Source organism: Tauraco erythrolophus, chromosome 18 (genome assembly GCF_009769465.1).
Source record: "Tauraco erythrolophus isolate bTauEry1 chromosome 18, bTauEry1.pri, whole genome shotgun sequence".
Classification (NCBI taxonomy): Eukaryota; Metazoa; Chordata; class Aves; order Musophagiformes; family Musophagidae; genus Tauraco; species Tauraco erythrolophus.
Genome location: NC_141482.1, coordinates 17,077,416 through 17,102,198, shown reverse-complemented (window position 1 = coordinate 17,102,198; position 24,783 = coordinate 17,077,416). Strand labels below are relative to the sequence as shown.

At 57.5% G+C, this 24,783-nt stretch overlaps 1 protein-coding gene across 1 annotated transcript in view; it reads left to right on the top strand.

Annotated features, from left to right (window-relative positions):
• Positions 1–24,783, top strand: part of NOL4L (nucleolar protein 4 like) — a 59,311-nt gene that overhangs the window by 591 nt on the left and 33,937 nt on the right. Inside the window, exons 2-3 of the mRNA XM_086622881.1 lie at positions 17,188–17,343; positions 21,002–21,113. Coding sequence (XP_086479007.1) covers positions 17,188–17,343; positions 21,002–21,113 — 268 coding nt within the window. The remainder of the gene's footprint in view (positions 1–17,187; positions 17,344–21,001; positions 21,114–24,783) is intronic.

The window sequence follows — 24,783 nt, the reverse complement described above, 5'->3', positions numbered from 1 at the left end:
GGGCACCCGCCGCGCCCCCACCGCCCCGACCCGCCCGGGATGCGGATGGCGAGAGGCGCCCGCCCGGAGCCTCGCACCTTCCGCCGCCCCCCTTCCCCCCCCCCCCCCCCCCCTTCCCCAGTCCCCGTCCCATCCGGTGCGGCCGCCGTCCCCGGGCGCTGCCGGCGGGGGAGGGGGGAGCGGCGGTGCCCCGCGCCCGCCGCCGTGCACCTGCCCCCGCGGGGGGGGGCCGCGCCGCCGCCCGGTGCGGGCCCCGCCGCCTCCCCCCCCCCCCCCCCCCCCCCGCCCCGTCCGATCACGTTCGCCCGGCATTTCCCATCCGCCCCACGGCCGGGGACAGGTCTGCAGTCAAGGGCAGAGAGCGGCGGGGAGGGGGCGCCGGCACCCCCCGCCCCCGCCGCCGCCGCGCCCTGCCCGCCCCGCCGCCGCGCCGAGCGGAGCGGAGCGAGCCCGGCCCGCTGCGGCTCGCCCGGCCCCGGCGTCCCGCGGCGCTGCCCGCCCCGGCGCGGCCGCTGCAGCCGGTGCCCCGGGGGGGTGCGGGCAGCGGCAGAGCCCGGATTAGGCAGCCCCCCCCACACCCCCCCCCCGCGCCTGCCCGCGGGCCGCCGTCCCGGGAAACTCCCCCGCCGGAGCCTCATTGTTCGGCGCCCCGCCGGGCCGGCGGCGCGGGGCGCACCGGCCGCCTCCCTCCCTCCCTCCCTCCCTCCCTGCCTGCTGCCCGCCTCCCCGCCCCGCCGCCGCCCGGGGCTGCCCCGCCGCCCCATTGTTCCCGTCCCGAGCGCGCTCCGCTCCCCGGCGCGGAGGGAAACGCGCAACTTTGGCGGCCCCCGGCCCTGCGCGCAGGGGTGCGCCCGGCGCGGCGGCGCTCCCCCGGCCCCGCTGCCCCCCGCTGCCCGGGGAGGGGGGGGACGGCCCACCGCCCCGCCGGGGACCGCTCCGGGCCGGCGGGCACAGAAGGGCTCCGGGAGGGATTTTTTTTTTTTTTTTTTTTTCCCCCCCCGTCCCTCCCCTCCTCTCCCCGCTGCTGCTGCTGCTGCCGCTGCTCTAAAGGGTGCAGTGTTTTCTGTGCACACACAGACTCCAGCATTGATGTGGCTGGAGGATGCTTCCATTGAGGGCAGCCCATCTGTGGCAAATGCTTCTAAACGCACTATTTACCTCCCATCTGGTCTGCCTTATTATTGGGGGGAGGGGGAAGGGTCATTATTTCTCCCTTTCCCTTCGTGGTGCTCAGAGGCGCCTTTCTTTCTCCCCTTGCAGCCCTCCTCCCCCATGCCATGCCCCAAAAAAATTCTTTGCAATTTTTTTTTTTGAGACCTCTTTGCAGCCCTCCTCTCCTGCTCCCCCCCCCCCCCCGAAAGAGCCGCTGCCGAGGGTGGATGAGGAGCGGTACCCCCTTCCGCAGATACCACACTTCCCTTGGTCCTCTCCAGCCAGCCAGCGACTCTATCCCAGATCTTCCAAATGCTGCAGAGTCATGGTACCCCAGAGAGGCCGAGCCAGACTCCCTCGACCCTGCTGCCAGTGAGACGCCCCCTCCCCTTTGTCCGTGAGGGAGTCCCTGGGGTCAGCAGCTCAACGAGGCCGGCGCAAGCCCGCGTATTCCCAAAGGGCTTCTGCACAGATGAAGTTTCAGCGAGGAGCGTGTCTAGGCCCCCACATCTTCCCTGGCAGAGTCCCTGCAGGCTACAGATAGGAGATACACCGGGCTCCCCTCAACCCACAAACAAGAAGCAGACGTGCCCTCGGGGGACAGCTGCATTTTCCGAGGGGCAGAACCGCTTATTTCCCAGGGCCCGCGGTGCCTGCCCGGGCGTTGGGGCTGACAGCGCTTCGCAGAGCCAGGGGCTCTAGGGAGGACCCGTCATCGCACTCCCCAAAATCCTCCAGCGCCGAGTCTGTAGAAGTTGTTGCCTCCTTGCCCCTCTGTCCCGACCCTCCCTGGCCCCACTGTGCCCCTCTCTGCTGAGAATCCCGTGGGTTGTTTCGGACGGATGCAGTTGCTGCGTTTTGGTTTTCCCTGAAGTGGCTCTCAAATTTAGAGATAACTTGACAGGGATTTTCTTCAGCTCCTGATAATTCAGTGCTGTCCTCGTCCTCGGCGGTTTGGGCTGGGTTTGGGGGCGTATTTCATTTCTGTCATGCGTGCAGTCAAATAATTCATGAAGCTGATACGAGCCTTTTGCTCGACAGTAAAGCGTGTATTCCGGTTTAATGCCCGTTCAGCTGCTTTTCCCAAATACTTTGGGAGCAGCATTACGGATGTTTTTTCCTGGCTGTGCTCCTCAGCAACCTGACACGGCTCGTCCTGTCTGCTCGTCCGTCTCGGAGCGCATCTGCCGGAGAAGCGCCGTGCTCGGGACTGTCCCGCAGGTGCAGGGATGGGCCCAGCACGCGCAGCCGGGGTGCAGCGGAGGGGGAGGCGGGGGGTTCCGCCGCTGCGCTGCGTCTGCGGGTCGCTACAGGAAACCCGAGGTACCGGGAGTGAAAGCTGGAAGAGAGGTGGGAAAGAGCGTGTAGAGGGCAGCAGTGGGGATAAGATCTTTCCTTCCCCTGACAGGGCCGGGGCCACTCCTCCTCTGGAAAAAAAAAAAAAAAAAAAAAAAAAAAATCCCAAACGCAAAAAATAAGAAACCCCCCCCAGCAGCAACGCAGTAGAGTTGTTCCTTTTGGCTTACGCATCCCGAGCTGGTTTGTGTATTTTCTGCGCATCTGTGGCGAAAACGTAATTAACATGTGGTTATTATTTTCTCTCCTGAGCAACTTTCCCTTGCCCTCCTCCAGGCCTCTCATCAGAACAGGCCTAATCAGATTTGGGTGGCTTGAGAGCTGGGACTGTGCGCTGAGAAGGGGGCATCTGCCTTAGGTGGTGGTCAGAGCAGATGGTGGTCTTCTCAAGAATGCACTGGGAATAGGAACAGCAGTGCGGACGGATGTCTGGCATGGAGACTGTTCACGTTTCTTTTTCCCAGATGAACGTCCCAAAGATGCTGGACATTTAACGCGTACAATTAAAAAACCCCTGCGCAGATAAACGCGTGAGGTTCCGCGGTGTAGGACATTGTTGTCTGACAGCCCCATTCATGTACGGGCTGGATGCTGCGTCCTTTGAGTCAGGGAGTTGGAAAAAGACGCGTTTAGGCTGTGCTGAGGAGGAGGAGGAGGAGGAGGAGGGTATCTTTGTGTGCTACTGCGGCACAGACAATGGGTACAGCCCGCAGTGCCCAGGTCTGCCCTTCCTTCACGCGGATAACGCGTGCCAGGGTGTAAAACACCTCGTTGTGTGCGGACAGGACGGAGCCCCGGTGCTGGATGCGCAGTGCTCTCCCTTCTCCCCGGATTTGCTAAGGACTGTGGGAGAATTTTCTTGTGACAAGGTGCGAAGATGCAGTTCATTATAATCCCGTGTCCCTCTTGTCCGAAGCATTTAGCATCATTTAGACAGTTTTTCTCGTACAAACACGGAGTGAGATGGAGACGCGGCGCGGGGAAACGGACAGCGCTTGGGTGACACGGGTGGGTTCGGCTGTGGCAGCGGGGTGTGCAGGGGAGGGTTCGCCTCCGACTTTGGTTCGGGCGGGAGCGGTTTTGCACGCTCTCTACATCAGTGCTGGTACTTGGCCGTGCGCGGCGGGAGCTTGTCACAGCTCCGGAGCGGTGGCCGGCTTGGCAGGACAGATTCATCCTGGCAGCCCGTGGTGCGGGCTGGGGGATGCGGGATGCGGAGGGGAAGGCTGGCGTCAGACCGGCCCTTTGGGCACGGCGCGGAGGCCAGGGCGCTGGGTGGGCTCCGCCGCGCTGCCCACATTCGGTTTTGCTTTCCTGCTCTCTCCCTGTCCCCTGCAGAGCTGACACGAGGTTCAGGGGTTCTTGTAGGCACCGCTGAAGGGCTGAGGACATTGGGTGGGTGGGCTGCTGCTGTGCAAGCGCAGTTCACCTGTGCTGGCTCCTGGGGCCACACGTTGGAAGTTTTGTCACAATCGCGCCGGGTGAACCTCGCCCGAGTGAGGGTGCGATTGCGGGGGAGCAAAGAGGATTGATGAGACCAAAAAGCAGAATGGATGGAGGCCTTTCACCAACAGCAGGAAAAGCATCACAGGGGACACTGGATAAACCTCTCAGTACAGCTCATCCCTAAGTACGTTTTTGCTCCGGAGACAGGGAGTGTTGTGATGCGGCAGCCGCGGTGCCAGGCCTTGGGACAGCTCAGCGCAGCGGCAGAGCACTGGGGCTGAGAAGCTGGGCATGCTGGAAAGATGCTGCTCCGGCAGCTCATAGAGGCGACATTTTTCCTGGTACAAGTACCCTTCAATGCCCATATTCAGTGCCCCGAAAAGCTGCGCGTCTATAACCTCTAAGAACATTAGTCAACAGAAGGTTTTCACTATGTGAATAACCACTTAAGACTTTCTGTGGACTTCAAGGGATAAAAAAAAAATAAATCAAGACCATTCAGAAGAGCCTTAGACAAGGCAAACGGGCCTGAGGGTATTATCTGAGAAATTGTCTATTACTTCTGTAGCAGAAGCCTCACTCAGAGCACAGGGAACCTTCACCTGCGGAGAGGCAGCCTACCCCCGAGCACGCCGGGCAGCGCCAGCTTTGCCAAGGAGCTGAACCCGTGGCAGGGTTGCATTTAAATGCGCGTTTAGGAGACTGGCCCGATGCTGGCTCAGGTGCGTGGTCCCATCCAACCCAGTCTAGAGAAAATCTCCTACATCAACATCCCTTCCAGGTTCAGCTCCAAGTTTGCACAGCATCAGGAGCAGTTTTTACTTCTGAAAGCTGCTCGTGGAGTCCCAGCAGTGATACCCAGCCCTCTGGGCCTGAGAGCTGGCTTGAGCTCCCCAGGCAGCAGCAAAAGCCTCCAGTACCTTTGCAGGGTGAATTTAAAGAGCTGCGGTGATCTGCAGTTACGCAGACTGGCAGAATGAAGTTCCTCGCCGAGCTGGCAGCAGGAGAGCTGGCAGCAGAGGCCATTTCCAGCTCCTGCCCACTCCCACCCCTCCGGGACAGCCTGCTGAAGCCGCTTCTAGGGACAAGGGGGGAAACTAGCATTTAATTCAGTCTTTGCTTTTTTCCTGCCAAGACTACAAGCCTGATTATAAGGCAGCCCCAGTGTGGTCGTTGGTATTGCGATACGGTGCACCTGGTGCAGCTCCGGTGGGAGATCCCACCATCCCCAGACAGCCTCAGCCTCGTGACGGGCTTTGGGCACCAAAGACCTGGAGTCACATTGGCAAATGTCCCGCATCCCGCCGCTCCTCCTGGTCCCAGACCCCTGATACGTGTCTGACTGAACAGTTCCTAAAAGAATAATCTCTCTACCATCTATGCTGTACATCCTGTGTGATTCCAGAGACATCGAAGGCGTTGCTGATCCGAGAGGAACAGCACTTTACGGATAACTTTCACCTGAAAGTTATCTCCCTCACACCATAATTGCTTTCAGATTTGCAGTTCTTGGGGGGTATTGCTTCAAAGAAGATAAAAAAGCAAGCAAATGAGTGCAGCTCTGCCACGCCTCGTTAAGTGAAGCTAAATGGAAAGAAATCCAGGTCTGATGAGGTGCTGATGTTCCGACTTCAGGTTACATCCCGCCTTTGCAAAGGAAGAGGGGTCCAAGTACTTGGGGCTCTGAATTAAGGAGGAGCTGAGGGGACTGCCCCTAAGAGCCACACATGGGCTGTTCTCTCACCTCCGCTGGCCGGTGACTCAGGGGCTCGCTCTGACCACGAGCAGGCGGGGGAATTCGGTCGCTAAGGACGGCGGCAGAGCCCCGGAGAGGCGGCTGCACTCCTTTCACTGAGAGCTTTCTCGAGAATCTTTGTCCAAACCATTCTCAGCAGTAATCTCCCTCTGATATCATTTCTGCAGTTTTGTTTTCGCTGCTGCGTTAGGTCTGATTTGAGCAGCCCTTGAGCGTACGCCGGGGACAAAACAACTGGCAGGGGAACCACAGCGGCGGGGAGCAGCATCGACGGGGTGTCCCTTCCCCCAGCTCGCATGATGCTCTGGCTCCCCAAAACCTTGTCTGCGTTGTTGCTGTGGCAGAGGAATGCATATTCATCTCTTCTTTCCTGCAAATTAGCGTTTACCTTCCCCGGATCTTACGTTAGCTGTGCCCACCTCTCAGCAATCGCGTCAAGGTGGGCCAAAGCCACCACTGAGTTTCGGTGTCTGGTTTAATGAGCTGACGGTCGCGAGGGCAGGTACCTGTTGGCCAAATTCGTTGTTTTTGTTGGAATGCTGCTGACTTCCACTTTACGGCTCGTGCCAAAGAGTAGCAGTTTATTTGAGGAGAAATAGCTGCAGACTGCGTGTGTGTGTATATGGGAGCAGATAGTAGGAGCAGAGCTTCGGCGTAACGGCTTCTTCCCTGCACGTCTGAGATCCAGGCAGTGGAGTTAAGTTGAGCAGAGGCTGGTTGTGTCTTACCAGCCTGGTACGGGGCCTGTCGCAGTCGGCACTGGGGAGAGCGAGATGCTGTGTGAGTGTTCCCTCCCTGCCCTTGCGCTGCTCCAGCTCAGCAGCCCGGAGGACGCGTCTCCCGTCCGACACGGGCACAGGCTGGACTGGCGGCTTGGATGGACCCGTTCCTCGCTGAGAGGGAGGGGGCTCTCTGAGGGAGGGGGGTGACTCGGTCTCTGTGGCTCAGAGTTTGGGCTTTTGAGTTGCCGGATACAGTGATGGGTCTGTGCTGTGGGAGTCTCTGGGCTGAAAATGAATTCAGACTCATTGAGCCACCTCCCCCCCCCAAAAAAAAGGAGAATAAAGTTTGAGACTCCTGGCTTGGCTGGCATTTGCAGGAGTGACCTCAAAGCAAACCCTGAGTCATCTGCTCATCCACGCTGCCGAGACATCCAAAGCCTTCTGGGTTTCAGTGCTGCGGTACCCCCCACGCCGGTGCCCAGTTACTGGCAGGGCGTTCCAGTGGCGGTCTCAGCACTGGGACAAGCCGCAGCCCAGGGGAGCTCGTCCTGCGGGGACACATCCGGGTTCATCATTCCCATCGTCAGTTTGGATGCCGGTGGTGCGGCTCCCTGAGCCGGGACCGGGCATCTCCGTGGGGCTGGAGGAGGCTCTTCTGCTCCTGCTCACCTGCGCCGGGCGTTTCGATCCAGCAGAAAGCCCTTGAGCTGGTGACAAAGGTCTGAATGTGGGCTGGAAAGTACAGTCCTGTCTCTTAGCAACTGGTTCCTACCTCTGAGCTCCCGGAGCCGTGTGTGGGACAGAGAGCATCAGTCACGCTCCTGCGGCAGCAGCAACGCGCCGAGGAGGGGATGGGGGGATCAGGCCGGCTCCAGCCACCGCCAAGACGCTTACAGAAGCTCAGGCATTTCTAACACAAGCAGTCATCTGTGAGTCCTAATCAAAGCTTCGGTTTAATTGCTTTCCTCGTGCCCTTCTCTGCCCAGCGAGTGGAGCAGCCGTTGGCTGCCGGCGGCAGCTGCCTGCCAGCCACCTTGGGAGGCTGCTCCCCACGGCCCCAGCGCCTCTGGTCACCGGGGTGGGGACCAGGGAGGGAGGAGGAAGAGGGCGGACACGGCCCATGCGATTCTAGAAAAATGAGATGTCACAGGGTCCTTCCCTGAACTCCCCTGCGCCGCACTTGGGAATCCCCCGTCCCTCTTACGGACATTTGCATTGCTATTTTCTCTCTCGGTGCTCGGTTCTGCTGTTTCACCCTCCTGCTTCCTCCTCCTAACCAAAAGCAGCTCCTCTCCGGTGAGCGTTTCTCAGAGGCTCCCTTGCCAAGCACTGCTTCATAAACATTTTCACGAATCCTCTGCTTTGTCCTCCTAATTAACCATCCAATTGGCCCCCGATGGAGCCTTCACCTCTCCTGTGAAGATCCTGCTTGCACAGATTATAACCTGTCAGCTGCCAATTTATTCCTCACGCAGAGGGCAGGTTATATTAATTGTCTGGCTTCCCTGCCCTGTTTGGTTTGCCCTCCCTTTCTTCTGCTCCCAGTAGCATCTCTGTTTGGAGACATGGACCCACAGAAAACCGAGGGGACTCAGATGTGTGGCCGCTCCCTATGAGCCTGTGGTGATGAGGCACTTAGACCAGATGTGGTGGGGTGCTGCTGGCCTGTGTCCGACCTGGGAGAGGGGACTGTGTGGATGGATTGCCATGACGGAGCGTTAAAGAACGTGCTTGACTTCTGCTCCCTCCATGTGTAGCCTCAGTCAAGAGCTCACAAAAATCCACTTGGCCGTCCAGGTCAACGGGGAATCCGTCCTGGGCATTATTTACAAGTCAGAGCTCAGATTTTGGAAGATTTGGGGTCCACCTTGTGTGGTTATGGTGAAAACATCCAGAACACAGAGGGGGTTTACCTGAGTGCAGGGAGAGACCTAACAGATTTCCATCACCATCCCTCCCCCACGTCCCCCACCTCCCTGTATAGGACCCCCCACCCTCGCGGAGCCGCGTGTGCAGCCCAGAACAGATACGAGCACCGAGAGTGGCTGCCGCGTTTTGGGGGGTGCACGTGTTGGGAAAGGGGGTGCTGGAGTCCAACGTGACCGTCGTGGTCCGGCACCGCCCGCATTTAAGGCGCAGTATTCTTGAAGCCAGTGCGCGCTCACGGGAGCAGCAGCGAGCGACGTGGTGGTGCTGGGGCATAAAGCGGGAGATTGGCATTTCCAGGCTCCGGCGCCATGGACGGGCTGTGCCGAAGGCACCGCGGCGCGGCGTGGCTCGAGTCCCGCAGTGCCCTTACCTGGCGAGGAGGCTGGTTTGGGAAGGGGAGGGCGTGCGGGTGTTTTACCCCCTTCGAGCGGCTGCTGAGCTGTCAGCATTTTCCTAGAGGCACATCTTGCTGTTCCTGTGGGAGTCTCTGACTGTGGCCCACATACTCGGAATTGCCAGGGAAGAGGGAGCTGACACCAGGATGCCACGCATCCAGCTCTCAGCCTCTCAGCCCGGCCTGACCTTCATCCACTGTACCATCATTTGTAACTTACTTTACATAATTTCACTTGCCGCTGACGAGCTGAGCTGCCACCTCCTACTCAGTTTCATTTTGACATCACCGTGTCCTCGCTATGATGTCGCCCGGCTGCCCTATCGCTGCTGGGTCTGTTCCCAGGAAGAGAGGGGTCACCTTGCTGGCCCAGGTAACCTCATCACTTGGTACCACGCCTCGTCCCCCTCCAACTTCAAACATTTTGCTTCGGTGGTGATCTCTGTTAGATTAGTGCCGCGGCGCTGTGGAGATCGTGCCCGGTGATAAGTTACTTCAGGGGACAGCCAGCTCTAAACATGTTCTGAGTTGGAGTTACAGCGATATATTTTCAATATTTTTTACATTTCTAGATTCAGATTGCTTTCAGGATGCTACAGAATATAAATGCTTTTCTAATTATAAATGCAGTTTACTGTTTTGCCCCTTTTTCCGCCCCGGTAGCATGCCCCCCTAATTCACCTACACCGAGATCTAAATGACATTAAGAAATTGCTACCCGTCTTTGCAGATTTATTGAAAAAAAAAACAAATTCACATTTTAACTCTGCCTATTTCAAACCAGTAAGAAATACTGCAACATTATAATAATCCCCAGATAATAATATCCGTGATACCTTCCCCATTAGCAAGCCACCGTGGGACACTTCTCCCGCACAGGTCGTGGCGCGCCGCAGAGCCGAGCAATGGTCCCCATCGACGGGTGGGATGACCACGGCCTCGGTGGGGGTTATTTCCCAGGCAGGTCAGTCGGGTGCTCTGCTCACGAGGTCGCAGCAGCCTTTCTCACCAAAACCAAGAGAAACGGTGCTCCGACGGCAGCTTAGGCTGCTCCACGGCACCCAGTGTTTTGTTACCCTTGAAACAGCCTGCTCGGCTGCCTGGTTACCCTGCCCGCAGGCAGGGCAGTGCAGGCAGGGAAGTGCAGGCAGGGCAGGCAGGGCAGGCAGGCAGCACGTGCAGGGCAGTGCAGATGGGCAGTGCAGGCAGGGCAGGCAGGGCAACGCCAGGAGGGCAGTGCCAGCAGGGCAGTGCCAGCAGGGCAGTGCCGGCAAGGCAGGCAGGCAGTGCAGGCAGGGCAGGCAGGGCAACGCCAGCAGGGCAGTGCCAGCAGGGCAGTGCCAGCAGGGCAGGCAGGCAGTGCAGGCAGGGCAGGCAGGGCAGTGCTGGCTCCCAGCTCGTTCCTGGCAGGCGAGCGTGGGGTCACGTTTATTAGGGAGCGCAGCGCTTACCTCCACGTGCCAGATCCAGCTGCTCCTCCGGCTGCCTGTGCCGGCGCCCAGCCCGCTGCTTGCAGAGAGGCAGCTCTGCTCTCCTGCGCGGTGCAAATGTCCTCTGCCTCCCGGGCAGAGCAGGCACCCGAGCCAGGCTCTGAGCAGGCATCTGAGCCATCTCTCCGCATGCCGGGCTTCTCCCCCCTGCTCTCTGGGCAGGCCTGGGCTGGAGGCAGCCCCGCTCCCCAGGGGCGCAGCCATCCACCGGACCCCCTGCCACCCACCTCCCCTCGGCCCCGGCTGGCGCGGTGCCCGCAGCCGAGCCCGCAGCCCACCTGGGCCCTCCGCAGCTGGAGGCAGAGCTGCCATTTCCATGCTCGCCCCTCCCAAGCCGCCGTGTTTTCATTCCCAAGCCTGGGAGCCGGGAGAGGAATAAGCCGAGGTCAGAGCAAAGGCCTGGACCCATTTCGACAGCTCAGCCGCAGCTGCTGAAAGAGCCCCTCGCTCGTAAGAGGTGCCAGTCCCCCACGGAAAGACACACACCTCAGCTTTGTTTGCCATCTGAAAATAATGCGCCCGGCTCCCCCTCACAAGGAAGTATTTACTTTGCAAAAAAAAAAAAAAAAAGTATTGTGTACAGTTCTGGGTAGAGAGACAATGCGAATGCACCAGCGCAGGCTGGCGGCCGTGGCCTCGGGAACGCCGCTCCGCGGCTCCCGGCCTGAGTCAACGCGTAGCTTTGGGAAAATGACTTCTTTGTGCCTTGGTTTCCCCTGGAGAGATGAACTCTCCTGGGCTGGAGTGAAGCTCAGCTGATCAGCAGAGCCGGGGCTGGTTTTACCGCAGTAAGTAGGACTGGAGCTGTGAGCGCAGGATGGGGCTGCGCGTCTGCTTGGTGGTTCCTGCAAAATGACATATAAGTGCTTAGCACAGAGAAACACCATCAACATTTCAGCAACTGCTTTCCCCCCCCATTTTTCAACCAGAAACGATCAGAAAAATTTCCCAGCAAAATATTTCCAGGAGAAAAAAAGAGCAAAATCTGTAAGTCAGGGCATTTCCCATATTCTTCTGATGGGTTCTTTTTATTATGAGCAATACAGCTGATATTGTTCTCAGCCTGGCATTTCCCCAGTGCCTATTTCTAAGGCACGCACTGTGCCCCTGGCATGAGGGCCAAGAGGAAGAGGGAAGTTCGAGGAATCTAGCTCTTCTTTCTCCTCGCAGCATTAGCAGAGGGAGCCTGCTGTGGTTTAACATATCCCCCGCAAAAGCTGCTTTCATCCTACACCTAAATACCATGAGGAGTGAACTTCCTAAAGCCCTGGAGAAGTCTAAATATAGAAGCCAATCAAGGGCTGACTTCCCAGAGATGAGAAGTACCAAGAACAGTTTCTTGATCAAAAGTTGTAAGAGTCCATATTGAAATAAAACGTCTGTTCCGGTGCTGAAGCCTGTGCAGAAGGAGTAATTGCAGAGGTGGGCTCGTGCTCCGCGCGCTCGCCGCTCCGTCTGCCGGCGGTACCCGCAGCGCCGGGCGCGGGAGGCAGCGGGGAGGCGGTGGGCTGCCCGGGGAGATGGACTCGAGGTATCATCTCTGAAGCACCTGGCGGGGATGTCTCTGACGGCACGGCAGGATTTCGTCCCTTGCTGTATGTCGCAATTTCTGTCCAACCGCTTTTTCCTGTGCACGCCCGCTCCCCGTTACAGCTGATAATTTTTTTTCCAAAGGACAGAAATTTCCTTAGAGCAAAGCACAAGTCGTAGGTAATCGGAAAGGCACCTTAAAGAGAAAAGAGCCGCAGAGTGCTCAGATAAACACGAACCCGAGCTTGCTCAGCTCAAGACAGGTATGTGACGGCACCTTTGCACATGCAGCAGAGGGAACCTCCGAGGGCTCACAGTGGGCGAGGGACGGCGGATCCCTGCAGAGATAGTGCTGCCAGGCGCGGGCAGGGGAACCCACGGTCGAGCTGTGGGGCGGCCCGCTCCAGTGCAGGACTGGGGAACCCTGATGGTGACCCGGCTGAGGGACAGCGGCCGTGCCCGGCTGCCGGCGGGCAGCAGGAACGCGGCAGGAACGACGCTGCCTCTCTCCTGCGTGCGAAGGAGGTGACCTTGAGGGGCAGCTCATGCAGCTGGCCCCAGACCTCGCGCTCGGGTGTCCCAGGGAGAAGGGTGGCAGTGGCCCTTCCAGACAGCAGCGGCAAACTGGAGTTTAACGTGCCGAGAGACTCTGTATTGCGGGGAGGGAATGCTGCGGTTGGGAGATACGGAGACGAGCGCTTTCATGTGGGAAGCGCGAGACGAGGCGAGGGCAGAGGGTCTGCTCCCCAGCCAGAGCACGGCGCGCAGCCATTACCAGGCAGGGCTCTGCCAGCAGGAAGCTGCGCTTGACTCACAGGAAGCTGAACTCGGCTGGTATCAGCCCCTCGCGCAAAGGCCAGGGCAGCGTTTTATCCGCCGTGGAACACGGCAGATGGGGAAGCAGTCGGCACTCCCTTCCATCCCAGCACCCGGTGCCCAATGCCCCTCCTGCGTGCCCCCCGCTGAAAAGCGCAGCTTCCCTGTGGAGCAGCGAAGCAGGGACAGCTTCCCAGGCCCCAGGAGAGCTGCCAGCCCCTCTGGAGAGGCAGAGATTCCCTCCACCAGCTGGTGCCAGGGCAGAGCCAAGACCCTCCGGGCTGTCAAGCCCAGCCCGGGGCAGGTAACTGGGTCCTCCAGCAGTGCCCCCCACCAGTCAGTCTGAAGAGGAGCTGGGAGCACTCGGGCTTTGGAGAGCTGGCTCCCTGGCCTGCAGCTCAGACTAAATCCTCCCAGATTCTCCCAAATCAGAGTCCGAGGTGGGGAAGGGGTCGCAGGGACGAGGAGCCTTCCTCCCGGAGCCTGCTGCTCGTCCCTTGGCCCCTCTGCCCAGCTGCCCGCGCCGGGAGTCTGGTTTCGCACGGGGCAGCGGCAGCTGGCAGGGCTCGGGGTGGGGGTCACCGCGGGGCAGCGCGGGGGGGATCGGGTGGCAGCTGCCAGCCTTGGAGCTGCTGCCCTGCAGAAAGCCCGGTTCGCTGCCAGCGTCGGGCTGCAGACCCCTCCGACGGTGGCAGCTTTGGCGCACACGCCGCGCAGCTGAGGAATGGCTGCGGGGTGGGGGGGTCCGTAGAGACCCGGGACGCGGGTGGGTGCCGCGGGTGGGCCCTGCGGGGGGGCGGCTCCGTGGGGGAGGCACGGCGGGGCTGCGCGGTGCGGGACCGCGGGCGGCCGCGGCGCAGGGGCACCCGGGCGGGCGTGAGGAGGAGCCGGCGGCCGGCCCGGCCCGGCCCGGGGGAGCGGATTACCGCCGGCAGCGCGCGGCCCCGCCGGTTGCCATGGTTACCCCGCTACCTGCCGGCGGGCCTCAGCCCGGCCCGGCCGCCCTCCCCTCGCTCCCTCCCCGCCGCCGCGGCAGATGTCACCGCCGCGCTGCCGGCCGGGCGTGCCCGGTTCCGGGCCCCGCCGCCGCACGGGGCTGGCCGGGCGCTGCGGGCGGCGCTGGGCATCCCCCCCGTCCGTCCCCGTCCCCTCAGGCCGAGCCGGCCCCGGTCAGCGGCGGGGCTGCGAGGGCGGGAAGGGGCAGCCGCGGTGCCAGCAGGCCCCGGGGGAGCGGGGTCGAGCGCGCCCTCGGCGGCGGCGGCGGCGGCAGGCGGGAGGGAGGGAGGGAGGGCGAGGGCGGCTGCCCGAGAACAAAGATGCCGGGGCAGGGGCTCGGCGGGCGGGCGCTGCCCCGCTCCCTTCGCGCCTCAGCCCGGGGCATCCCCCCCGCCTGAAATGGCTGTCGCCTCCCGTCGCTCTCCACCGGCCACCGCTCCCCGGGCGCGGGGCGGGGAGGCGACCCCGGCCCGAAACAGCCGCCACCCGGCACGGCTCCCGGCTACAGATAGAGCCCGGCTGCCCGCGGGCGGGGGGCGGCTGCGAGCCGCAGCGAGGCGGCTGCGCGGGGGAGCGGGGGTGCGGGAGGGACCGGGGGCACCGGGGGCCGGAGCAGCGGGAGGTGCGGGAGGGACCGGGGGCACGGCGGCCGTGCGAGGGGCTGGAGGGGGCGGCCGGAGGGGGCTGGCACGGAGCGCAGGGGGACGGGGGGCTGCGGGGGCTTGTTTGGTGCGAGGAGGCGGCAAACGGAGCAATGTGGGACTAGGGATGGGCAAAACAAAGGACAGTGGGGAGGAGAGGTGGGGGACCTGGGGGAGAGGCGGTGAGAGGAGAGAGCTGGCGCTGACGGCTGGGAAGGTGAGGAGGAGGTGGGAGAAAGGAGGGTGAGACCTGCGGGATGGGGAACGCAGGGGTGGGAAAGAAGGAGAGACAAACTGACGTTGGGCAAATGTAGGGAGAGGAGGATGCCTGTAAGGTGGCGAAGGGGCTTCCTCTCCTCAGCACCTGAATTGCTGCCCTTGTGTCGAGGCTGTTTTGCTCCCGAAATCTTTTACTCATTTCGGGGCAGGTGACTTCCAGTAAAGCCCCAATACCAGGAGAAGGTAAAAGCATCCCTTCTTCCCAACCTTCTTCCCAACTGAATTTTTATTGCTTTTTAAACCTAAAGGGTTTTAAGCCGTTCTGAGATATTACGGGCTCTGACTCATGCCTTGAATACTTGTGAGCAATACTGGGTGTGGAAGGAGGAACCAGAGGGGCGTGTGCCCTCTGAGAGGTAGTCTATAGCACGTGTGTCCTCTTAAATCCTAGGTCAACATTTGCTTATATTGCCAGATATAAAGCTCTGTAATCCTGGAAGCACTGACTTGATACAGCTCCTTATATCCAGTGGCTTTGATACCGCTTGCTTCTCACCTGCTTCCCAGAGCTAAATAATCATCACGGGGAGAGCAGTCACAAGGCTGGCGAGGGGATGGAGAGATGCAAGGAGTCAGGGGAGGGTCGCTGCAGGGAATGGGATGTCGAGGAGGCAGCTCCAGCATCCGGCATCCAGCCAGGCCGGAGAGGAAGGCGGTGGTGGATGAGCAGAGAGGCTGTAGCGATGCCCAGACCTTGAGGTTACCTTAACTGCATTCATTCTGAAACCGAGGAGGAAATAGGGAACTGCTGGCCGTGCAGGGAGGAGGGTTTTAGTTGGTCGGGATGGCCCTGGAAATAGTGATTTGCGTACAAGGTCGGTTACAACCTTAATTTTGAGGGCTCTGCTTGTTGCATCTGACTGTGCTTTTCTCCTGATGGGTTTTCCTTTGTCCTGTTTCTGTAATTATCCTCATTTCAACCCTGCTCTGAGGATTATTGGTCAGTAGGAAGCCTCCTAATGCCCACTCCTCCTTGGCAGGGGAATACCCATGCCCTCGATTAAAGTGAAACTCCCCGAACGGTGACAGAAGAAATTAGATCTATATTCCTCAAAGAGACTCCCTCGGGCGAAGTTTCCCGACCCCCACCACGGCAGCCCTGCCACCCTGCCCCTTGTGTTCGTTCTCAATATTCTCTTTGTTACAGCCACCTTTATATACGGCTCAAGGCTCCCCGGGGAAGGCAGAGGTGGTTGGCGTTGGAAAATCCTCGTGCCCATGTCCCGGGTGAGCACACCGCCCCACCCTGCTGCGGTCCGTGCCTGGTACGACAGTCTCTGTTCCGAAATTGGGGTGAGGAGCCAACTTTAATAGGCAGCACTTTACCTTAAAAGACTGCTTCCCCAAGAAAGTAGTCTTTAGCAGAAGGTGGTCCCTCCAAATGATTGATTTTTGAGAGTCCCTTGACTGGTGGCTTAAGAGCAGCATTTATTCAATCTATAGATGGTGTAAGATACACAGAGCCCACCCACCAATAACAACAAAAAATAGGGGTTGGGAGACGGGGTGTTCCCTTTGCTTGCAGCCCTCTGCCAGCCTCTGCCTGCACTCGCAGGAGCGTGAACGCACGTGAAAAAGATAGTTTGCAGGTCGTTTAGGTGTGCAGGTTGCTGCTCACCAGCCTGGTGCGTACCACTGCATCCGTGCATTTTTCCTGCTTTTCGGAAAGCAGGCCTCGAAGGGACGGAGTGCGTGTATGTAGATGCGTGTATGTTGTATATAACATATCCATTTTTGTATACATACAACCCTCTGTGCAATAATGGTGCTTTTTTCAAGGAACAAGCGAAGCGACCTGCCAAAGCCTGGCCCTTTTCCATACCCTCAGCCATTAGAGCAGCCCCCCCCCCCCACCTCCCGTTAGCGCTCCCCGCTCTGGTGCTTTGTGCCGGAGCACCGTTAGCAGCTGCCGGGTACCAAAGGCTGCCTCCCCTTCCTGCGGCACACCCTGCCAGCGTGAGCTGACACCGTCGGTGCCAGTCGGCTCGGAGGAGCACTGCTCCCCACACTTCCCACTCCCACCAGTCTGTCACCACTGCCGTGCGGCAGAATTGCTGCCTCCTGCTCTCCAGCACATCCGAACACACAAAGAGCTGTGCTGCTGCTGCCAGCGCTCAGCTGCTCTGCGTGTGCGAGGGAGGGAGGGTGCCTTGGAAAGGTCAGTGCAGGGAAGGAGGACGATTCTGTCTCCTTCCTTTAGGGGCTGTATCCTGGCATCACGGTGAAACCTTGTCCTGCCAGCTGATGCGTGTCCGCGGGGACTGCAGCCGGCGAGGGTGCCCCACGTTTTGGGGCTTCCCTGGATGGTTTAGTACCATGTGTGGGTCCAAAGAGCTTCCTCTGCCTGTTCCCCAGCTACCTAAATCATCCCAAATTATGAAAATTGAATTTCTCACTTGGTTGTGACTCCACTCTGGACCCTTCCCTTGTTTTTGTTCCTGGCCCAGTTTCACTGGCAGCTTTAGCAGCACAACAGCAGCAGCCGCCACTGCCCTGGCTACAGCAGGATCCTCCCTGGAGCACTGTTTAATTTATCCCCCGCATCCCCCGTGCCCAAGTCAGCCCGAGGCCGGAGCACCGCGTCTCTGCCCCCTCCGCCCGCCCGCGTTAGCCCCGGGCCGATCTCGTCACCCCTGTCACCCATCGCTGACACTAACTCAACTTGCCTGCACTGTTGTAGGGGGCAGATGGACTGTCGGAGCCTGAGGGCATCTCTCTGAAACGTGTGGCTGTGGTGGAAGATTTCTTTGACATCATATACTCGATGCATGTGGAGAGCTCGTCGGAGCCGGGCAAAGCACCCAAACATGCCGGGCAGAAGAAAACCTACCGAGCGGTGAGACTCCCCCTCCGCGTGCCCCGGGCAGCGAGGGGCCGGGAGCGAAGGGACCGTGGGAGCGGGCATCCCGCGGGGATGGGGATGGGAGGGCAGGTGGAAGTGGAGCCGCTGGCAGGAGGCAGAAGCGAAGGAGAGTCCTGCCTGCCTGTGCGGGGAGGTGGTTTAAAGGCAGAGCAGCTGTTTCTGGAGGCGAAACCGGCTGCGGTGGCAGCTCAACGGTCCGGCTGCTGGGAGGGGAGAGACCGAGCGAATCATACAAAGACAACTGTACATGTCTGGGGGAAAAAAACGAAAAGAGAAATGCTCAGTGCTACTGATGGTGAGGGGATGTTTGCCCAGTCCCCTGCGCACTCCGCGCCGTGCCATCTGCCTCCCTGTCTCCCTTGGCCGGAGGGGAATGTCTGGCATGGGCCTCGAAGGGCAGGAGCAGCCAGAACGGGGCCTGGAGCAGGGCCGGAGTCGGCCCCTCTGCCCCGCCGAGCGGGTGCTCTCACCAGCCCGTCCGGGCTTTCCTCCGTTACAAAATGGAGGCAGGACTGAGCTGAGTCGTGTCAGGTGCTCCGGGGATGCTGAGAACCAGCTCTATCCATCCTGAAACCACTCTAGTTAGGTCAGGAATAATTTAGCTTGAAGTGTGCTTCTCCAGGGAGCTTGCTGTTTCTCCTGACTCCGCACAGCCCTTCGATGCAAACATTTGGGCTCTCCTTTCACAAGAACAGCTGGATTTACTGTCCAAAACCCAGCTACTCCCTTGAATCCCACAGCCCTGAGGACCGGGTCGCTTAGAGACAGAAGTGGCTGGCTGGCAGCTCATGTCTCTGGTGGATACATCATCTTGGAGAGGTCTGTGCAGGCTTCCCTGGTCTCTGCGATGATGCCTGAGATTACGCAGGGCTTGGTGCGCTGCTGGAGCCAGCTCAGGCTACCATGGCCCCCAGCCCATCAGTAGCTCTGTGCGCTGGCAGTGCCCAAGGGGCAGCCCAGTGCCCTGCAGTCCCCTGCACACAGTGGGACCCACGGGGAGCGGGGCTCTGTGGTCACCGCTCGTGGCATCGCTCCGTTACCCTGCCTGCTCAGCTCCAGCCCCTGCGGCAGAGCGGGGCCGGGGGCCAGGGCACACGCTGACCCTCCCCAGCCGGGGGCAGTGACCTCTTTATAGCCAGGGAGAGGCAGCCCCACCAGCACGACCACAATTCAAAAACTTTCCGCTCGTTTCCCCAGCAGACCACGCCAACCCTCCCCTAATTCCTTCAATTCAGCTCCCTGGAGGACTGATCCGTGCCCTGCGCAGCCTCAGGGGAGCAGGCTGGATCCGTCTGTTTTCCCAGGCCTGCTCGCAGCAGTCGGAGAGGTTCACGCTCCACCCCTCCATCTCCCTCTTGAGCTGAGATCATCACATTAGCAGCGTGTATCCCCTCCTGACCTGGCAGGACACGGGCTGCCTGGGCCGCCCGGCCTCACTCGGGCTCCGTCTCCCCCGAGCGCCTTCGCCGCCGGGTCTGGAAGGTGAAATGCTGCGTGGCACATCCCTCGCCATGGCTCGGGCACACAAAGGGACGCTGCTGGGTGGTCAGCTCCGGAGGTTTCAGCCTCCCCTGCCATTTCTCTCCCTCTCCCCACCGTTTCTGATTAGAGGCACTGGAGAGTTTGCCCTTGTCCGTGACCTCCGGAGGGAGGCAATCAGAAAGGGAGTTTGGATGGGAGATAACTCATCAAGGAAGCTGTCTGCTCTGCAGAGCATCAAATCAGCTGAGAAATAACAACTGTATCGCTAAAATTAGCTGAACATTTGCAGCAGAGACTATGGGCTTGCTGGAGCAAACAGGCAGGGAAAGCGGGCTGAGCCCCGCGGCAGCGCGGAGGGACGGTTCCCGCTTCCCTGCCTGCACCACCAAAATTGCCACCGGCAATTTTCCAGCCCCTAATCCCAGTGTTTGGTGGGAGTCCCTGGCGCTTGTGCATCGGTGCATATCGCACAGAGGTGAAGGCTGAGCTGGGCGGCCGCTCGGTCACAGCAGAGCTGGATGGGGCTGGAGCCAAATAGAAGGAGAATCCCATGAGGACCGGGCGCCGCATCCTCCATTTGAAGGGCTGGTTCGAGGTCCCCGCCTGAACTTTCCCCCCGGCTGCAGGACCGTGCTCGGGAAAAGCCGGGCTCTGCTGCCGCGCAGTGGAAGGAAATCTCGCTCCCTCCCTCCCTGCGCAGCGTCGGGCCACCGCGCTGCCTTGGCCATGAGCAGGGCACCCCGCTGCCCTCTGCCCCGTTGCACTTCTTCTCTATCATTATTTTATTCCAAGCTTAAGCATTGTCCTTTCCTGTAGGATAGAAAAATGCGCTTGGAATGTAGGTATTTTTAATTTTCCCTAACAGAAGGTGGCGGGAGGGTGATGCCCACTGGCTGGAGGAGGGGGTCAGGATGGCCTGGCTGCCCTCCTGCCTCGGCCGCTCGCGGGGTGTCTGGTTGCAGCCCTGCTTCCCGTTCCGAGCCCTGCTTCTGCCCGGCTCGCGGCCCGGAGCCCTGGCACAAACAATTGCATTTCTGTCTGCTTTATGACCCCACTTGTGAGTGCTGTGACCCCTGCTGGGGTCACGGCCCCCGGTTTGGGATCTGCCGTGCTAGGACAAGTCACTTAGACCAAACAGGATGGGTGATTAACCGTAGGAACCAACCCCAAAGTAAGAGGTGGGCTCTCTGCCTCTTAATGCCTTCCAATTAAGACCAGATGTCGTCCTGGAAGATGCTTTAGGCAAACCACAGGCTACTGGGCCACAGGAGAACCTGGGTGAAGTTCCCTGACTTGTACTTCACAGGTCAGACTCCATAATTCGATGGTCTCCTATGGTCTTACAGAAAATCTACATTCAAATTGCCTCATTCCTTCTCCAAATAACCTGGTCTTGATCTTTAGAAATACTGTAAAATTGCTGCTGGCAGAGATTAATTGGAATAATAGGACTCTGTGATAGCCAGACACCTTCTGTGGGTGCTTAGGTCTGGATGTAGTGTTTAACTTCAGGCATCCAAGTTTTAAATATTTATCCTTCGCTTTTCCTCATCTGTAAAATACAAATATCCCACAAAGGTTCAGCAGACTTAATTCATTACTGTTTGTAAAAATGTTTTCAATTCCCTAGATAAAATATGTCACACAAGTGCAAAGTATTATTAACAGTAATTGATTGTCATTGTGGGAAAAAGTGACCTGCCCTTACGAAAGATTAATGGATTCTTCAGGTTACTGGTGTGATGGTAATTAACAATGCAAACAGAGCTGACGAGACTTTACTTTCCCATTTGGTTCTTACATGTTCGTAGCTTCGCTCCTCCCAGACTCGGGGGGAACGGAAGGGAGTTTCTGGGCAGGAGTGGCTGCGCAGGGAGCCCCAAGGTCTGTTCCTTTGCATCCCAGTGCCTTTCTGACACACCAGCTACCCTCCCAAAACGTTCCTCCATCAACAGTTGCTCCAGGGGGAGGGATTCAGGGATCTCAGGACGGAGCTGAAGGGAACGATGTGTTACTGTGCTGTTGATGTGCTGGGCTGGGCTGGGTAGGTGAGATGGGAGGGTGCTGTGGTCTCCCGCGCCCACCGCCCGCCTCTCCCTTAGGTGTTCTCCCTCACCTGGAACATACAGCTGTCTCGTTGTTTTCCCAGATTGCAGAGACCTATGCTTTTCTCCCGAGAGAAGCTGTGACCAGGTTCCTGATGAGTTGCACCGAGTGCCAGAAGAGGATGCATTTCAACTCCAACGGACTGGAGCCCAAAGGTAAAGGCGAGTGAATTCTGCCGGCAGAGCTGATGCAGCGTTTCGTACCAGCATGGTATCACTGGGAGCTGGCAGGATACTGCCCCTTCGCTGAGATACTTCTTAAACCTAATGGTTTTCCTGACCTGTGTTATTTTTCATGCACTTTTATAGCCAAGCTGAAAGAATTGCTTAAATCTGATTTGTCTGTCACTGCTTTCAGCTCAGAGACAGTCTCTCTTTCCGAGCTTCCCCAGTGCAACCCTACAAAGCGTGGGTCAAAAATATTGTCGATATGCCTGTGATCAACCCGTAATCATATGCGGGTGAAAACTTGGATTTCTGAAAAAATGTGACCTAAAGTTTTTCCTTGTAACTATTAATTTTGTGATGGAAGACACTGAATATGTCTGAGTAACTGAAGCTTCTGATAAAGAAGTAATTTGCAGTAATTAATAGATATGCACTCCATGATCCTATAAGACGGGACCAGGTTTTCTTTCAGAGTAAGTGGTTAAAGTTCATGTTTGTGTGGTTTTTCTGAATTACAAACTTGTTGTCATGATCAAGTACAAAGCATCAAACTGACTCTGTGAGAGGTTGCACCCAACAAGATTGCTTCTTTAAAAAAACACAAGCAAACTGCAGAGAGTTGGACTATTTTGAAACTGTTAAGGTGAACAGGCTCATTTGGGAGCTCTTATCAAACAGAGAAGCAGAATTAAATGAACAAAGGACCCAACAATAGAAAATTTCTAGTATTAAATACTGGTTTCCAACTGTTTACTGCTAGGAGCAGAGCTACGGATAGCCCAGAGGTTCCGTTTAAGTGGATTATGTGTGCCAGCGATCCAAAGCTAGTGACTGAAATGCTTTATGCTTCTTATATTTTTTAGAAACTCTCCCAAATAATCCCATGTGCCATATATTAGCCTAAGCTCCATTACTGCGGCACTTCCCACTCTGCCGGCCAGGGGCCCGATCCCTCTTTCCAATTAGGTCAAGAGAAGTTTTGGCCTTTGGCCTCACTGGGAGCAAACCTGACCTTTACACTGATTGTGCTGCATCCATCACCAGTGACATTCCAAGTACTGCGGCTGCAGCAGTCGGCTCAGTGGCTGGGATGGGTGGTGGGATGAGTCAGGCCAACGAGGATGTCGCCTGTTGGCTTGACCCAAACCAGGACGCTGCACTAAGCGCCGGGCACTAGCCCAGCTGTCTACCCCGGAGCTCAGGATCCCTTTTCAGGAGGCAGCTGGTGCAAAGGGTCGTTGTTCCTTCAGGGACTCCCTCCTGCCCACCCACAGTCCCCGTGTCTCCGTGCCTCTCCCAGCGACACCATCCCGGCTCAGAGGCAGCTCAGGGAGCACCAGGTGCTGGGTATCATCCTCAGAGTGGTCCTAACTGTGGGAACCAGGATCAGGGCTGAGATCTGCCTGTCCTGAGCAAATTTATAAATTAGTATAAATTATCCATTATTTTCATAAAGCTTTTCCCCTTAGCAATTCTCTTAAAAATGAATCAAACAGGAAAACAAAGGATCCTGTGGGTAAAAAGTCCTGCTTCTCACCCACCAGGAATGGAAGGACAGAAGTGCCTTTCTGCTCTGAATAGTACCTAAATAGTGACTAAGTACCTGTGAAAATGTATGGAGTAGATTAGATAAGGTAACTTTTACTGGGGAAGAGCATCTCATTTCACTAATACCTATTCAGGAATTTATCAGGAGCAAATCACCTAAAAAAACATTGGGGTCATAGAAGAATTACCTACCTGTATGCACGTGCATACACACATACAAGCATATATGGATAAAGTTTAACTTGGTAAGATGAAAAAATTTGGGTCCTTCCCGTCGCTTCCTATTTCTCTTGTCCATTAAACAAATCTGAATGTATTTCATTTGTGATCACAAAAATCCCTAATTAAACATATCTGACATCAAACCCTGCAGGGCACCCACATAATTCACAGAAGCAAATTGTCTTGCTCTTGGGAAACTTTGAACATCACTGGACTTCACTGTGATCTCTTTCCACTGTTATTAAATTAGCACTAATTCCACTGGAGTTATACAAGTGTGGAATTGGGATCAAAACCATTTTACTTAAACCATTCTGCCAACACGCGGGGCATGTGATGTAGATAACTTTTTGGAAAATGAGCTGAAGGGTTCCAGGAGCCCCCTCTTGTGACGTAGGATACGAGGGTTGTTCCCGTGGAGCCCCCCAGGCCTTTTGAAACAAAGGTTTTCTTTCTTTTCCAGTTAGTTTAAAAAAGAAAAAAGGTTTTGATTTCTTAGGCTCAAGCTCTTATCTGTTGCAGTTGCACAAATTCACAGTAAATTTGCGGCTGCTAATGGGATTATTCCAGATTTACATCAGGATGGTTTCAGGCAGAATCGAAGCACTGAAGATCATCCACTCCCTCTTCCTCCCCACGTGAGGATGCTGAGCTGCTTCTTTTGAGCCTCACTCATTTCTGCAGAGCTGAACTGTTAAGTGGGGAATGGCAGGAGAGCAGCTTATCATCCCGAGGGGTCTGGGGGACTCACCGCATCCACGCCTGTGCTTCAGGGAAAGAGCAGCTCTGTCTTTGTTACTCTTAGCAAATGCTTTCCTAAAACTCTGCTTAAAGACTCGAATATCCATGACCCCACCCAGCCTGGGTGGGTGGCAGGTTCTGTTCCTGGGAGCTGTTTCCCCTTTCACTGTGGAACCAGACTGCCAGAAGCACCACTTGCACTGGGATTCGAGCATCTGTTCCTCACAAAGTGACATCCCTGCACAGTAGAATAATGGGTTATTTTGGATGCTCGATATGGAGAGAGGTAGAAGTGCTCTTAATTAGTCTGTAGGTCGAAGCAGGACGGAGACCACTGACACACAGCCAGGAGAAAAGAAGGGAGAAATTAGTTTAGGAGGTTCCTGAAAGCTTTGCACCTTCACGTTTGAGTGAGCTGGTGGCCTGAGTAGCTCTGGCCACCCTTTCCTGCAGCTGTGGGCAGGAATGCTTCAGCTGCCCAGGGACGAGTTGGATGGACTTGGAAAAAAAGTGTTGCATTTCCATGGACCTGGTTAGTCTGCTGAGTTTCACTGGCAGCTTTTGGTGTTCAGCATTTCTGAAAAGCAGGCCCCTTACGTTTGGGTTGGTGGGTTTTCTGAGGTGCTGTAAAACATTTTGTGAAGGCTTTTTTTCAAGGGGCTGTGCACAGGTGCCTGTGAAACTGGTGACCCCAGAAAATGCAACCCAGCCAGGGAGATTCAGAGGCAGGAATGGGAACCTCCCCCCATCCGTTCACCTTCAGCTCCTGGAAATCCTTCTTCCCCATTCGTAATTCCTTATTCCAGTGGAGACCACACATCCCTTCAGAGTGTGCTGGAAGGATGGATTAATTCTCCACGCTTGCATCTGCCTGTGCCGAGGGCAAAGCAATCTTCCCTTTAGCCAGCAGCCATCCCCGTGGGAAACGGCAACTTTCCTCCTCAACACGTCCATCACACGAGCCTGGAGATTCAGTGTTGGGATAGGTAATTCCAGCAGTCACCGTGTCCTTCCTGGAGAGCTCACAAGCTCCACAGCGATGATGGCAGAGCTGAGAAACCTTTGAGAATTCAGAAAAATCATGGAGAATTTGCCTTATGGGGCCTCCTCTGGTCTGGCAAAACGATCTGCAGGAGCGGCCTGAACT